We start from the raw sequence: 16,006 nt of genomic DNA on the forward strand, positions 1-16,006 counted from the left end.
GCTGCCACTTACAGACTTCTCAATAGGTCTTGTCTTTGAGACTTGAATTTAACTTTGGAATGGACCAGCCATTTGTTCAGAGAAAACCTCTAGGAGACTTCTAATTTGCAAATGCCAGGCAAGTATACAACAATTGTTCTTAGGGAAGATGAGAATGCTGTGAATCAATCTGAGTGCAGCTGCTTCAGAGTGAGAAGTGTTCTGTTTAGTGATGTAAATTAGGCGAATCTTTTAGCGGATTTATGTCTCTGCAGCTTATTTTTCTGACAAATGTTTCTGTACTCAGTGTGGATTTAGCAGGCCGGATTCTCTGCATTTCTTGACGTGCTGTGTGGATGGAGAGAGGGGTTGGAGGGAGAGGAGCTTGGATACAGGGGCATGTGGGAAGAATGTGCAGGACCCTATGCCACTCCATCTCACACAGGAGCAGAGGTTGGGATAAGGGACCTGACCAGCTGTGGGGTGTGTGGCCTGAATGAGACTGGAGTAAAAAGAAGTTGGGGTTAGGGTGTAGATTGAGTCCTGTACCTATCTATTGCTCTTCATACTAAACATTCCAGACCTTGGAAACTATGGTTTTTGTTTTCTGGAATTTTCTTGGCCTCAGAACCTATGCACTGTAGATAAGGGCCTTGTTACACTTTCCATGTCAGTGATACCAGAAGAGGTCAATGCTGGGGAATGAGGGGTTGGGAGTATTAGAGCAGCAGTTAGCTAGGTTCTTTTTTTTTTTTTTTTTTTTAAGATTTATTTATTTATTTATTCGTGATAGACAGAGACACAGGAGGAGGGAGAAGCAGGCTCCATGCCGGGAGCCTGACGTGGGACTTGATCCTGGGACTCCAGGATCACACCCTGGGCCAAAGGCAGGTGCTAAACCGCTGAGCCACCAAGGGATCCCCAGTTAGCTAGTTTCTTAAATGATACCTGGAGACCAGCAAAAGGGAAGTCATGGCCAAGTATGAAAAGGTCAGAGGCCTGACCTGACCGGGCAGCATTTGAGTACAAAAACCATAAGAAACTGGATCAAACCAGATAGGCCTAAGATGGCTGACAAAGTAGGCCAAAGTTCACATTATTCCTTCATAAGACTACATTGTTGTCCTAAAATCTCCTCCCTAAGGGTACTGTGACCGGAACCACCCTGCCTCCAAGAAATCCCTGCCCCCAGTAATGAATATTACTTACACTCCCTTGTTAACAATAGTCAATAAATGATGGAGACCCAAACCCCAGTGGGCATATTTCTTCTTTGAGTCTACCCACTCTCACACCTCGAGAGTGTACATTCCCTTTAATAAACTTTCCTGGTGTACTGCTCATTGCTCTGTTGTATCTGTCCTTGAATTCTGTCTCAAGGTGACACCAAGAGCCTCTGGTGATGCTCTTTGGTCAGACTGGGTCAACATTAGGGTCTGAGGTCTCCCCAGTCCACCTGGCAACAGCAGGAAGGTCTTAGGAATGGGGTAGAGTGAAATGGTTTGCTCCCCTGGGTTATTTATTTATTTATTTATTTATTTATTTATTTATTTATTTAAGAGAGACAGAGAAAAAGAGAGATAGAAAGCATAAGCAGGGGGTAGGGGCAGTAGAGGGAAAAAAAAATTCTCCAGCAGATGCCCTGCTGAACGTGGAGTCTGACATAAGGCTCCATCCCAGGACCCTGAGATCATGACCTGAGCTGAAATCAAGAGTTGGGCATTTAACTGACTGAGCTACCAGGTGTCCCTCCCCTGAGTCTTGAAGCCTGAACTGTAGGAGGGATGGCTCAAGGGCACCCCTCCCTCTAGGTAGGAGCTGGGCTGGTCTCTGCAACACATCAGCAAGCTGGGAGAAGGCAAAGACCGATGTCCAGGGCATGCCCTGCAGAGGGGCTTGGGGCTGTGGACTCCAGTAACAGCCACATCTCGTCTCTAAAACATAAATTAGATCAAGCATTTCTCCTGCTTAATTGCCTGTGGCTTCCTACTACAAACCTCCTGATCATCCCCACCCAGCTCTCTGCTTCTCAGACATCATCTCGTAACACTTCTACCCTAATTCCCTGTGCTCCAGTTGTACTGCCTTTTTTCTACTGCTGAAACATATCAAACTTACTGCCACCTCAGGGCCTTTGCACTGGCTGGTACTTTTGCTTGGCATACTCTTCCTGGATCCTTACATGGCTTCAGTCACTTAGACGTTGGTTGAACATCACTTCCTCAGTGAGGTATTTCTGAATGACTCAATCTCACGTGGCCCTGCCTCTACAGCACCCCTTTCACTTCCGAGCATAGTACTCATGATGGAAGGATGTTTCTTTGCTTCTTCTCCCATTGGAATATAACTCGTGGGAATGGGGTTCCTGTCTATCTTGTTTAATCTGTAGCCTCAGTGCCTAGAACAGTGCTACTAGGTGTTCAATGGGTACATAAGAAGTGCTTGAATGAAAATTGTCTGTTTCCAGTCTTGTCTTTAGAAAAGTCTTGTTTAATATTTTGGTGGGGTGGAGGGTGCCGTGAGGATATTTGGGGTGAGGTAGTGTGGGGAAAAGCAGCTTTGGCTGAGGGCAGCTGGTCTTGGCTGGAGTGGCAAATGCCATCCAGCCTGTGTGTTGTGAGAGAATGCCAGTGTGGAATGGCTGCCATGCAGGCTGGCCGGGGCCCCGACTGTTGTGACGTGGGCCTTTGTGTTAGTTTCCAGGGTTGCCACAGACTGGGTGTCTTGGACAACAGAAATGTGTCTCACAGACCAGAAGTTCAAGATCAAGGTTGGCTGGGTGGTTGGCTGGGTGGCTTCCTCCTGAGGGCTGCAGGGGAGAATCTGTTCTAGGCCTCTCTCTGGTGGTTCACTGGCAATCTTAGGCATTCCTTGGCTTGTAGAAGAATCACCCCAGTCTCTGTGTTTTATCTGCACATGGTGTCCTCCTTGGGTACCTGCCTCTGTACCCAAAATTCCCCTTTGTATAAGGACACAGATTGAATGACCTTATTTAATTTGGTCATCTGCAAAGACCTTATTTGCAAATAAAGTCATATATGCAGGCACTGAGGGTTAAGGCTTCAACATCTTTTTAGGGAACACAATTCAACTCATAACAGCATTCAAGAGAGGTCTGGGGCATTGGGGTTCAAGCAGCAGCCTCTCTGCTTGGCCGAATGCCCTGGAGGCCGGGTTTGGTGCCCTGAGAGATGTGGTTAGAAAGAGGGCCTTGTATGGAGAGAGTCCTAGGGCTGCCTTCGTGAAGGTTACTGAAATCAGGGCAGGGAGGTTCTCGAGAGTGGCCTCCTGGGTTCCTCGGGCTGTCTCCTCTCTAACTACCGTGCTTCCATCAGGGCTCTTTCCTTTTTGGGAGCCGCTGTAAGACCCAGGCAAATATCCCGCTCACCAGGCAGGAAACAAATCTCAGCTTTAATTGCCAGTGCAATTAGTGCGCTCCTCGTGTCAAAGACATCACCTGGAAAAGCACTTTGGCTAATTTGAATTTAAGCGGAGTTCTGAAATGACTGAGGGCCCTACTGCGAGGCTCGGGTGCCCCCCCCCTTGGCTGGCAGCCCCGGGCCCTGAGAGCTCCCTGCAGAGCTGCTGGCCCCTGCCCACCCCCGAGTGGAGGCGAGCAGGTTAGAGACGCAGGCAGGCCAGGAGGCAGCTTCCTAACAGCTGCCAATCTGCCAGGCGACCGGAAACAGAATCGCGCAGCAGTGAGCGGAACTCAGGGGGAGCTCCGGGGAGGCGTAATGTAATTGTCTTGATTAGAATTTTCCTGGGCCCCCAGCCAATCCTGCTGCCATCTTGTCGCCCTAAACATCAGGAAAGTGCCTTTCATCTCGCTGCTCGAGAGCGCTCTTCTCCTCTTCTGCCTCTTCAAACTCCTTATCTGAGCAGAGCACAAAGAAACCACTTTTCAAACAAAAACTGTCTTGAAATTCAGAACAGAATGCAGGACTCACGGCCCCCAGGAGATCTCATGACCTGAGAAGGCGGTGTCGCGGGGTGCGAGGGGTGGCGGGGGAACGGCCGACCTTGAATTCACCAAGAAGGGACATGGTGTCAGGTCAGGCTCAGCCCTGAGCAATGTGGATTACGTGGAGGAGGAGAAGGAAGAGAAACGGGCAGAATTTAGTCCCCCCCCCCCTTTTTTTTAGATGCATAATCAGTCACTGGGGATCCCAAGATGTGATCAGTGAACAATCTGACCCAGGTACCCTGGGTGGGGTGGAGTCTGGCCCAGGAGCTGGGAGGAAACCTCTCTCTCAGAATCAAACCCTGCTGTCCCCATTTAGTCTGCGTCCACACTTGTTGGATTTCAGTAGGGATGCTTTTTCCAGTCCTAATAAATCTCTCTGTGCAGAGGGAGCCCCAGTATAAGAGTTTGACCTTTTTCTTAATTCTGGGGAAGGTGGACTTCCCTCAGTGGTGAGTTTTGTAGCAGGACCTAGGCAGTGCCCTTCTGCTGCCCTCTCGTGGGAGCCAGCTGCCCCTGGGGTCAGACCTCTGTGTGTACCACCATGGTGTAAATACTAAGCTGAGTAGTCTCCCAACTTCTGCTGCGTGGGAGGACGGGCTCAGGTGCACAAGGAGCATCCCCTTGCACCTATCTGGCTCTAACACTAAGCTACACACTCCAATCTAGGGGGTATTTTGGCTTCCATCTGTTTTATTCTGTGCCTTTTCTATCAATTTCTTTTAAACATAGGTGGAGGATAATGGTACTGTTGATTGAACCACCCCAAAGCCTTTCAACTGGTTTATCCCATCCTGTAAGAGCTCTTGGGCCACACCACGGTAGGTTGCTTGAATTAGTGATTTTCCTCCTTTACCCCTTCAGAAGATGCTGGTTCTGAGATCCTATAGATGCTAGCAGTTTCCCTTGATTCCTGAACAACTTGGAGTTGGCAGAGATGTTCCTTGACCTATGACCTCCCCAAGGTCGAGAGACCAAGACTGAGAATCTGGGTCAAATGGAGACCCACTATCTGATCCCAGCCCCTGGTGACCCAGTGAGAGAGCTGGGAAGCCTGTCTTTGGCTGGTGCCCATCCTATTTGCCCCTTAGCTGGTCAGTCTGACGGGCTCTGAGTCAGGAATAGGTCATCGGACGTCTGGCCTTTCCTGACCATGAGGGAAGCTCTTTTAGAGTCCTGACAGTCTTGGGGAGAGGGTTGCATGGTCATCACAGTGAGGCAATGTGGGAGCAGGCCTCCCATTAGCCTTCTTGCTAGTGTTTGCAAAGGGAAGAATGAGTCGCAGAGTCTCAGGCAGAAGGCCCCCTGCTAGCCACACAGTTTGGGCTTCGTGTGACTCCTTGGGGGGCCACCATGCTGTGTAGTTATTATGAATTTATAGAATTATTACAAATGCCTGCAAATAGCAGTAGAGTGCCTTGAGGGAGGGCACCTTTGCTGAACTCTTACAAAATTGCCATTTGGGCTAGCAATGTGGACGTGTCAATGCCTTCAGGACAAACTTTTCATTTTCCAAAGGAGACACCTGAGAGCCACAGAGAAGAGCCTTAGATCAGGTCACAGATCCAGCCAACAGCAGAGGCAGGATGGGCACCCAGTTCCCTCAAACACTGGTATACTGCCTTCCTCTGGGCTGTCCTGTGACTTCACTGAGGACCTTGCCCCTTGCTCCCTTCTTGCAGGGTCTGTGATGACGTGGGCACTTGAGCAATGTCACCTCCCCCCTCAACTCCCTCCTGTGACCATGGCAAAAGCTGGCTCAACCCACTCTCCCTCCCCGTACCTGCCACCCCCTAAGCCTACCTGTGGTGAACTGGGTGGTCGTGGACTGGCTCTCGTTGGCACCACGGACAGCGCTGACCCACACCTCATAGCGGGACCCTGGCCGTAGGGCCTGCACTGAGTATTGACTCAGGGGAGGCTGTAGCCGGAAGGTGGTCTTCCCACCTTCCCCACCCACCAAGCCGTACTTCAAGAGAATGAAATCGACTTTGGCTCGAGGTGGGGTCCACTCCACGAAGGCCACAGTGTCTGAGACATCTCGAACCAGGATCTGTGTGGGTCCATCAATGACTGAATGAAAAAGGATCAAATAGGAAAAAAAAGTCTGAGAAATGGTTGGTTGAAATCGGCTCTCTCCTTCCCTCCTCAGAGCTGGGTCTGTCAAAAACAGGATGGGTGTTATGATCCCAGTGATAGGGGGAAAATGAGACACGGTGAAATGAAATCACTTTCCTAAGGACACATGGTTTGGCAACAGGGGAAGTGACCTCCAGTGTCACCTCCAGCGTCACTTCCCCTGAATCCAGCTCTCACCAGGCTATGGGGTCACAGTGCTGGCATTTCCCCATCCAGGCAAGGGAAGGGGTATGTGTGTGTGTATCCTGTCCTTCTCTCACCTCCTTGGAGCCCTGAGGAAAGATCTATACGATTATCAATCCTACTGAAATGTCTGAGACTTCCAACTCGGTTGCCAAAGCGGGCATCATGAATGTCCAAGAGATGTCCCTGCTCAGCCACACCTACAACTCAGTCAATCTAAGACAGTACCACAACCCAACAGACATTTGCAGTGTGGACGTTAAACATGCCTTCTGGGAAAACTCACTCTTCTGGGGGAAGAAAAGGACCTTAGTTTAGGAAGAGCATCTTGTGGGCTATTTTTTCCTGCCTGTTCTTGCATATTCCTGAGCTAGAAGGGCACTGCACTCACACAAAATCCCGCAAGGTTATTCAGCATATGTCCCTCCTGAGGCCTGGCCTCTGGCGCTGAGTGGCCGAGAGGAGCATCATTGTGGGGTGATGTGACCTAGTAAAGCTGGTTGGTGTCTCAGGGATTCCAGCACCCACTTGGGGTCCTGTTCATAGTGATTTAGACAATGGTGAGGTTGGCGAAGGAGAGAGAATGTAGAATAGAAATGGATAAAGAAAGAACTTAGTGAGGAGAATAGAAAATGCTATCCTTAACTCCTCATGGTAGGCCTGCATGGCCAATGTGTCCTTTCTGAATTACTCATTACTTTCTAAAAGAGTAGGCCCAGCTTCCATGTTTGCATTAATAATATGACTCTGCCTCTCTTGCTGGAGCTGATTAAAATGAATACTAATGTTCTTCAAGGATTTGGAATTGGAACCAGAGGCTCAAGTTCTCGAGTTGGCCGGTTTGGGACCATGTAGAGCCGTGGCTGATATGACCATTCTCTACCATAGTCACACATAAATAGAGAACATCTTATCTGGAGAGAGAGAAAAAAGGAGGGAGGGGAGTGATGAGGGGAGAGGGTGATTTATAATAAATACATATTTTTTCTTTCCTGGCACAAAGCTCCTAGAACCCTTGGAATTTCCTAAGTGATGAGAGTAATAATGTCTTTTGTTACTTTAATGAGGTGAGGACAGGGGCTATTTGCCAGGAGAGTGAGTCATGTGATTAGAGGGCTGGAGATTTTGGTCCCACTCCTGCCTGTAATGAAGTCTCTGTAAACACCCAAAAGGACTGGATTCAGAGCGCTTCCAAGTTGGGGAACCAGAATGCCTCCACATACCACCATGCTGGGCCCCAAACTACATAGAGGCAGAAGCTCCTTCGTTCAGGGCTTTGCCTAATGTGTCTCTTCCTCTGGTTGTGGATTAGTAGTCTTTAATATCCTTTGGAGTAAACCAGTAAGCTTGTGAGCAAATGGATTTCCTAAGTTCTGGGAGCAACTCTAACAAATTAATCAAACCTGAAGAAGTGTTTCTGGGAACCTCTGATTTATACCCAGTTGGTCAGAAACACAGGTAATGACCTGGACTGGCATCTGAAGCAGAAGGTAGTTTTGTGGGACTGAGCCCTCAAACTGTGGAATCTGTTTATGTCTCTGGGTAGATAGTGTCAGAATTGAGTGGGATTTGTAGAATACCCAACTAATGTCCGGAGAATTGCTTTGGGGGGACCTCCCTCTTCAACACACACACACATACACATACGCACAGAGGTACGCACCCAGGAACTAGGTGCAGAATTTTAGGAACAAATATATGTAGAGAAGGAGAAATGAGTGACTTTGTGAGCTTCTAGAAAAACAGAGCAACGTGAACCTGGCTTTCCATTCTCTGGTTCCAGTTTTTCGTGATATACAGATGCATTTCAGGAGACACTCTATGTCCTTTCAGTAAATTCTCTTTTTTTTTGCTTTAGTTAAGTTAAATTTTTTCTTCCTTATTACCTGAGAGTCTTGACTAAGTGTTTTTAAAAAACCAATCCACTCTGGACCACCATCTACTGTCTCCAAAATGGGGCCTCTCCCTTAGGATGGACTTAGTCTGACTGAGCTTTTCTCAGTCTTTCAGAGTTGAAAGAGTCTTTCAGTGCCTTTTTCTGGGCACCCCACCCTTTCTAGGTCTAGTTTGGTCTTACTCTCTATTAAGCAGTTTAGGATTTTGGGCTGAGTACCAGCCAAAATGAAAATCACCAGGCCATTTTGGTGCCACCTGGTTTGGAGTTAAAACGAAGTTCTGTTTTTCCTATTTGGTGTAATACTATGATTTAACAGAACACATCCAGATGTTTTCGGCATGCTGAATTTAATGGTTTTAGGTAACCTGGGACTTTTAAATTTAATTTGACTTAATAACAAAATGGGAGAAATGGTCTTCTAGCTGAAGTATACGCATAAAGCCTGAAACATAGACACTAAGTACATGAGTGTTGAGTAAATGAAATAAATGAATATCCTCTGTATCCATGAGAAAGAAGGAGAAACATTTCAAAGATCTGGAGCTTCTTGAGAAAAAAGATGTCATAGAAGCTCAAATGACATTGGAAGGCTTTTGTCTTTTAAAGACAAAGCCTTGTCTTTTAAATCCCCAAGACCCTAATCATAATGGATTATCCATATTGGAATATAATCGTGCAGCTCAGAGGGTACTGGCCCTCTAGTAATTTGCATTCCATAAAGAAGCCAGTCTGAGTGCCCATGAGGACTCTGAGCTTCACAGGAAGGGGCTGGTGTCTGTCAGACCTCAGCAGAAGGAAATAATTAAACAATCATTTCCTGAAAACAGCCGACAGGGTTAGGAGACAATCTTCTTTCCTGTAGCCACCCTTGGATTCTGGCCTTTTGTTGGCCACTCAGTAGTGTGTCCCCATTCCAGTCAAGTTGGTATCAGCTTGCTTTCAATTTAGGTCCTAATTTCTAAACAAACACAAGTTCTACTCAGAAAGTAAACTAGGATAAATATTTTTCTTTCCATTGCTTCATGACTGTGTATGCAATGCCAAAATATTAACTAGGACATTTTTCTTAATTGAAAAAAAAAATCTGCCTAGCTTTACCACACATTTTTAAATCTGGAATTTGAATCATAAGGAACTTCCAAACCAAAAAATATTGCAAATTTCATAAAAATGTGGTTTGAGGAGAAGATTGAGGCAGGGTTAAACTATCTTCCCCAAGTTTGGAGGAAAAACTTTCTACAGCTGTAACGCTCTTCCCTGCCCTCTTCTGAACCATCTTCTTCATCTAGGCTTTTGTTTTCCACTCATGTTTTCTTAATATCATTTCACAGGAATGACTTGGAGATGCTGAAGTGTTCCATCCCAGAGGAGGGACATCTACACAGGTCATGAAATGTCAGGTTCCAGCATAACCTTGGGGAATGGAGTTGTGGAAAACTCTAGTCACTGGCATCTGAAGAAATTCCTACAGAGCACTTTTAGGTTTTGTGGCTATGGAGTGTCTTCTAAAACATATTTGCATTAGAACAGGAGTTTTAAAGCCTTTTTGGGGGGAGGGGAATTATATTCTTTTCTTTTAAAGAACAAAATCTTAAGTGACCGTACAAAATACAAAACAGGTGGAGCTGCCTTGGTAAGAGGCTGTGTTGGGCATGAGTGTGGGTGTAATCAGAGGCCTGAATCTCCCCTTCAGCTTTGCCTTGAGCCACTGCCATGGAGCCCTAGTGCTCTAATGGAACATAATCTAATGCCACAATAGTCTAAAACCAATGTTTTCTAGACTGAGCATAAGCCTCAGCACCTGATGCTATTTAGTTTGGATCCAATTAGCAAACTATGAATCACTAATCCATAAACATGGTCCTCATTACATGGTCTTGTGGTTCTTTTTTCTAGCCAACTTGGCCTTTGTCCTAGCCAACTTGGCCTTTGTCCTAACCCATGACTGGCTTTCCTAGGTGTCAATGTCAGTTTATGAAAAATAAAGCTGTACCAATATTCACCTATCTCAGTTTTCTATTAATGAAAAAGAGAAAAGTGCTTAGTTTTCAAGTCTCAGCTCTCCCATAAATAAAATGAGGCCGAAAATGATATCAGATACTATTTGTAACTTTTGAGAAATTCTTAGGGGAGGGCATACACATATGTGTCATAATTGCTAATTTACAGCATTGAAGTTGGCCATCCTTTGTTAGCTAAGAAAATGATATGGCAAAATATGATGCATTACTGAGTTGAATCTAGAAACAATGATCTTGCATAAGATTAAGTGTGGAGATGAACTAATAATCAATTTAAGTCATGACCTTGAACAGTGACCCAAACCACACTACTGGTTTTGAACGATTTGTTTCTGCCTGCTTTCACTTCTAAGTGTGTTATCTTGTTCTCTGAGTACATATGTATACACTAGGTATTGAGTACTCTCTCTCATTAACATAGTGTTAATCACTTTGTGTGCTTTTTCTAACTTAATCCTCATGTCAGCTCAGAGAAAAAGGTATTTTTGTTCATCACAGGAAAATGATGGGAAGTTTGTGAAGGGTTGGATGGCTTTCTCCAAATCTCACAATAGATGAATTAGTTCTTGCTCGTTCCTAAGCTCAAGATACTTGGGACTGACAAATCAAGCCTCTTAATGAATAAGATAGAAGAAATACACTGGAAATCTTAACAAAGAATTTTTCCCATATAATACTCTCCCAGATTTCTGTGCTTGCAAAGATTAGCAATAGGGAAGATGTCCAGCTAAGCATCTGGTGGAGTAGCTCCATCTCTAGGTACCCAAATCATTTTCAGCTCTGGGATAAAACCTAGCACCCTTTGTTATCTATTTCTTGGGCAATCTGCAGTCCTTATTCCAGAGTGAAATAGGGTAGGCATAGAGAGAAGGGTTGGAAGCACTCACCAGTAGAGACGCTGGCCGAGGTAGGGGGGCTCCGGGCTTGCTCTTTCAGAGCCACCACATTGACAATGTATTCCTCCCCAGGCTTTAGTCCTGTCTGATTGAAGGATGTAACATCACTGGGGAGCTGAGCAATCACCCCTCCTTCATTATTCTGGAGGGCAGGGGAAGGGAGAAGGAGAAAAAGCAAAAGAGAAAATCACTAGGAGAAAAAAGTGTGGAACACTGATTACAAATTGTTAATTAATAATGGGGTCCACATCTGTTCCCATAATGCTGACAGCTGAATGTCTGGAGCCAGGAAAAACTCCCAGCAGACTCAGTAAGAATCTTACCAATCTATGTGGATTTGGCTAGTAGAGAATCAACTTTCAAGAACACTTCTTTGGCCTTTCCTGAGTCTATTGAGTTTGCCAATAAAAAATGGTCATGAGGTGATGTAGAGTGACTTTTGCCAAAGAGTCAATATTTGATGGTTACAGTTACTATCCATCAGATTTTGGGGCATTCATTATGATGAGCATGCCCTTGGCTCTTTAGAAAAGTATACTTGTGTCTGTGTATATCTGTGAACATCTTTATGTATATATACAACATTTTTCAAACTAAAACATTCCCAGTGTTCGAATGAGCTGGAGCTATTATTTTGCTCTGTCTGGAGTTTTTCACGGTGTTACACTGGGTGCAAATCTGTCAATGTCTTATTTTCCCTTCACCCAGATGAGTTAGAAGTCAGTGACACAACCAGCTATGAAGTACAAAGAGAAAAAGGAAGCATGGAACAAAGGATAACACAAAGAAGAGAGAAAAGAGACAAATTGGTAGAGGAGGAAATGAGAAGGATTAATTTGATGATGTCGGGTCCAGGATCATCTAGCTATCTACCTCTCAGTCTGTCTATTATATATACATTTTCCATGTGTGTCCCATGGAGGGGACAAGAAGACTCTTTTTTGTGTCACTTTCCTTCTTCCCTATTCTTTAGACCCTGTTTATGTCAGCTGGAGTGCCCTATATGTAATTTATATCCATACCCATAAATCAATATGACACATGCCCCTCTGTACCCCTGCATACCAGCCAGTGGCTACAACCTACAGATGACACAGTTATTCTATGTGGCCATGTGTTCAACCTTGGCATGCCCTGGCCAAGGTCTTATTTAGAGTTTTGCATATTAGATGTAAAATAGGCAACCTAGCACAGTTGTTTTTCTGCCTCAGCATCAAGGTGATAGGATTCTCTCTGCCCTGTTATATACCAGTTGCCTACCATACTTTTGTGGCCATATTAATGCAGATAAGACACATAAGAAGGTAGTTGTACAGAATGCCTGTTTAGTTGTATTTAGCTTGCCATGACACCCCTATATCCAAATAGAGAGGGAAGTCTTGGTTTAGTGGATAGAACCCTGGAGACCTGGGTTCTTGTTTTAAGCCTACCACTAACTAGCTAGCTAGCTAGCAATTTGATGTTATTTAAGTTTGCTGAGTCTTAGTCTTAGTCTCTTTAAACTAAACAAGATGTAAAACAAAGGGTCATACTCTGTGAACTTGAAGGTCTTTTGTAGCTCCAATAGTCCATGCCTCGAAGAATTTTGAAGTAAAATAATGGTGAGATCACTCGCTTGTTAGCCAAATATGTGTCATGTGTCATTAAGTCTGACGAATGACTGAAAAAATGCTATTTGATATTGAAAGATGAAGATGGAATAAGGCATATGATTAAACATTATACTCCCCATGAGTGGTGGAGTTAAGGAGAGTATCAGTAGGGTCAACAAATTCTGGAAACCCAAAACTAGGCAGGCAACTCTGGCAACTTGGAAAAGTTAGTTCTATATTAACACAATCAAATGCTACTTTAAAGAATAGAAATGAATTGGGATACTTTTTAACTCAAAAACTAATAACATAATTTGTTTAAGGGAAAATTTTCTCAATTAATAGGTTACGAAAAGTATTTTTGTGTTATACCTCTGACCTTTAGAGACTGAGGCCATGCACGCTGACTTTTGGTGTATCTTCTGCACAGAACGGAGCTATGTGACTGATTCAGTCTGGCTTTCCTTATGTCCTAAAGAGAAGTCCCAACATTTTGAAGTTTTGGTTTTCAGACTTGTTAAAATCATAGCTTGCCAAACCCTAGAGCCTTCTGAGCAGAGAGCTGGGCCTGGTGGCTGCTTCCCACATTCTGTCTTTCAAAGCCAGGTTGCGAGGCTCAGTACTACTCTTGCTAGTCAGGCCACCATGCCTTTGTGAAAGAGATGTTCTATAGCCCAGACACCACCAAAAGTCCCTTTGCATCCTTTACTGGTGGAGAGAGATATTGGGTAATGCTGTCCTTGCAGCCCCCGATTCCAAGCTGAGGATATGAATACTTCAAATGAGGCTGTCTAGGAGTGTGACAGGTGGACATTACCTTTGGAATGAAGCTGATCTCCCACCCATCAAAGGAGAATGAAAAGGGCTCCCACTGCACTTCCACGGTAGTCTCTGTGATCGTCTTGAAGTGTAGCCCTTGAGGAGTGGAGAGATCTGGAACACAGCAATATGGGTCACCATGTCATGGCTATCCCTGGCACAGGCAGAGAGCATCACCTGGGGCTTTGCCTGGGTGCGATCCCTCCACACCTTGGGTGCAGTGGGCCATCCCAATCTTACTGAAGACACAATGGGTCCCAGGTGCAGGATTGGCCTGCTCTGTGGGGGCCCTGGTTCTGCTCTGTATTGGTTTACCTGAGTGAACTTAAATCTAATCCAATCAATATTTTTAAAATGCTTTCTATTCCATAATAGGTTAATATTAAAATACAAGAGAGACACCCTTTTCTTCCCTTACTAATATGGCAAATCTTGGTACTTAATATGATGTCTTTCTCAGATGACTGAATGCTATCTTTGGAGGCTCTAAGGATTCCTGAGAGGCCATAAAATGTTCCCATTTCACACTCAGGAAGAGGGAGGCACAAAATGAGCTAAAGGCACAGGCCAACTTCAGAAAAAAGACTAGAATGTTTTTTCTGATCATCTCATGTGCAATCAGAATATTTTGTTTAGCTCAAATCACAGTGTTTAGGATGGTTTAAGAGTTCCATTTTATGTACATGAAGCAAGCGAAGGCACACTCAAAGCACAATGGTAGATCCTGGGATTTTTGTTCTCATTCCATTGTCTCCTTCTTTTCTCCAGTTCTTCATCATTTGTCTCTTCTCTTCCTCACTCACCTTTGCCTCACTTATCTTGCTTTTCATTCCTTGCTTAATCTCCTCCTTTACTACCCCCACCCACACACATACACAGACACATACACATACACATACATACACATACACACACACACAGGCATGCACAGGTTCGGTGAGGTGGAGGTATGCTTGTCCTAATGGAGTTCCAATAACCAGCCCTGAGATACGACAGCATGACTTTTCTCAGTTCTCCAGGGAGCCCACTCCCATGTTAGCTTTGCCTCTTGTGGGATATTCCATTGGAAAACAGACAGATTCTCATCCTTCCTGTTGGGAAGCTTCCTCATGCTTCTTGGTTGAAAGGCAGGTCTGATTCTGAACCTACTGAAAGGCATGTCAGGTGAGTTTACATGATTTTGTCCTTGTCACCTGGGAGCTTGCCTGAGGGGATGCCCTGGATTGGCATAATATACACGCCATGGGGGACGGAAACCTCATCACTGTGCGTGCACGTGGATGAGAGAGGAGACGCCTGGGAGTCGGGCCAGGCACTTGCTGGTGGTGACTCATCCCAGAGCAAGGTGGGAAAAGCGGCAGATGGTGACCTGCCTCTCTGCACAATCATCGAAGATATTTAAAACTGGTTCTGAGGCACCAGAGGAATTTTTTTTAAAAAAGGTCAAATATAAACAGAGATAATTATAGGCATATTTACAGTCAGCATTCATAGGGGGAATCCAGTATTATAAGGATCTCTGTCACCTGGAAAGCAAAGGAATGGGATGATTTCTTAAATCTTTTCCTCTGTGCCAGTTGATCCCTAGCCTTCAGAGTGCAACTCAAGTCCATGAGGACTTCAAGGCCAGCTCTTCTTCCTTTGACCTCTCCCTTCTCTGAACTTTCATGGCATTTGTTTTCCAAATACCATCTTGTCCTTTGAGACCTACATAAAATGGATGGAAATGTCTTATCCCTTATTTGGTGGTAAGTCCCACTTACTGACTCAGGGGCTCCTGTTTCACGGTCACTTCCTGCGCTAGTTTCCTGCTACCACTAAAATATCTGCATGATATAATAAAAAGTATTTGGTTTTTGTCCCTGGTTCCTGGCACACGCTCCTAAAACTTTTGGAATCTCCGGAGTGATAAGATTATCTGTTGTATGGTTGTGAGATAACTAGACGGTCTCCAAAAAAAACACGGCATGACTTAAAAGATCAGAACTTGCGGCTCCAACTTCCCACTTCTAGGGAGGGGAGACTGGCTGGAAACTGACTTAATTACCAATGGCCAGCGATCCATCCAATCATGCCTACATAGTGAAACCTCCATAAAAATCTCTAAACAGCAAGGTTTGGAGAGTTTCCAGGTTGGTGAACACATTGAGGTGCTGGAAGGCTGATGTGTCCAGAGAGGATACAGAGGCTCTGCACCCCATCCCCCGTACCTTGCGATATGCATCGCTTTGATTTGGTTGTTTCTGAGTTGTATCCTTTGTAATAAGACAGTACTGGTAAGTAAAGCACTTTCCCGAGTTCTGTGAATTGTTTTAAGGAATTATCAAACCTAAGGAAGGGTTTTGGGAACCCCTTGAATTTACAGCTGTTCACTCAGAAGTACCGGTGACCGCCTTGGACCTGTGACTGACACCGGAGGTGGGGAGCAATCCTGTGAGACTCAGGCCCTAACCTGTGGGATCTGACATTCACTCCAGGTAGATAGTGTCAGAGTTGAATTGTAAGTCACCTACCTG

The 16,006-nt window shown here is 45.1% G+C and overlaps 1 protein-coding gene across 1 annotated transcript in view; it reads right to left on the minus strand.

Moving 5' to 3' along the window:
* The window catches only part of TNR (tenascin R), a 408,870-nt gene that overhangs the window by 61,371 nt on the left and 331,493 nt on the right, over positions 1 to 16,006 (minus strand). Inside the window, exons 6-8 of the mRNA XM_072830721.1 lie at positions 13,489 to 13,604; positions 11,071 to 11,221; positions 5,747 to 6,016 (exon numbers count right to left, since the gene is read on the minus strand). Of these exons, the coding sequence (XP_072686822.1) occupies positions 5,747 to 6,016; positions 11,071 to 11,221; positions 13,489 to 13,604 (537 nt within the window). The remainder of the gene's footprint in view (positions 1 to 5,746; positions 6,017 to 11,070; positions 11,222 to 13,488; positions 13,605 to 16,006) is intronic.

The sequence above is a fragment of the Canis lupus genome, chromosome 6, assembly GCF_048164855.1.
Source record: "Canis lupus baileyi chromosome 6, mCanLup2.hap1, whole genome shotgun sequence".
Classification (NCBI taxonomy): domain Eukaryota; kingdom Metazoa; phylum Chordata; class Mammalia; order Carnivora; family Canidae; genus Canis; species Canis lupus.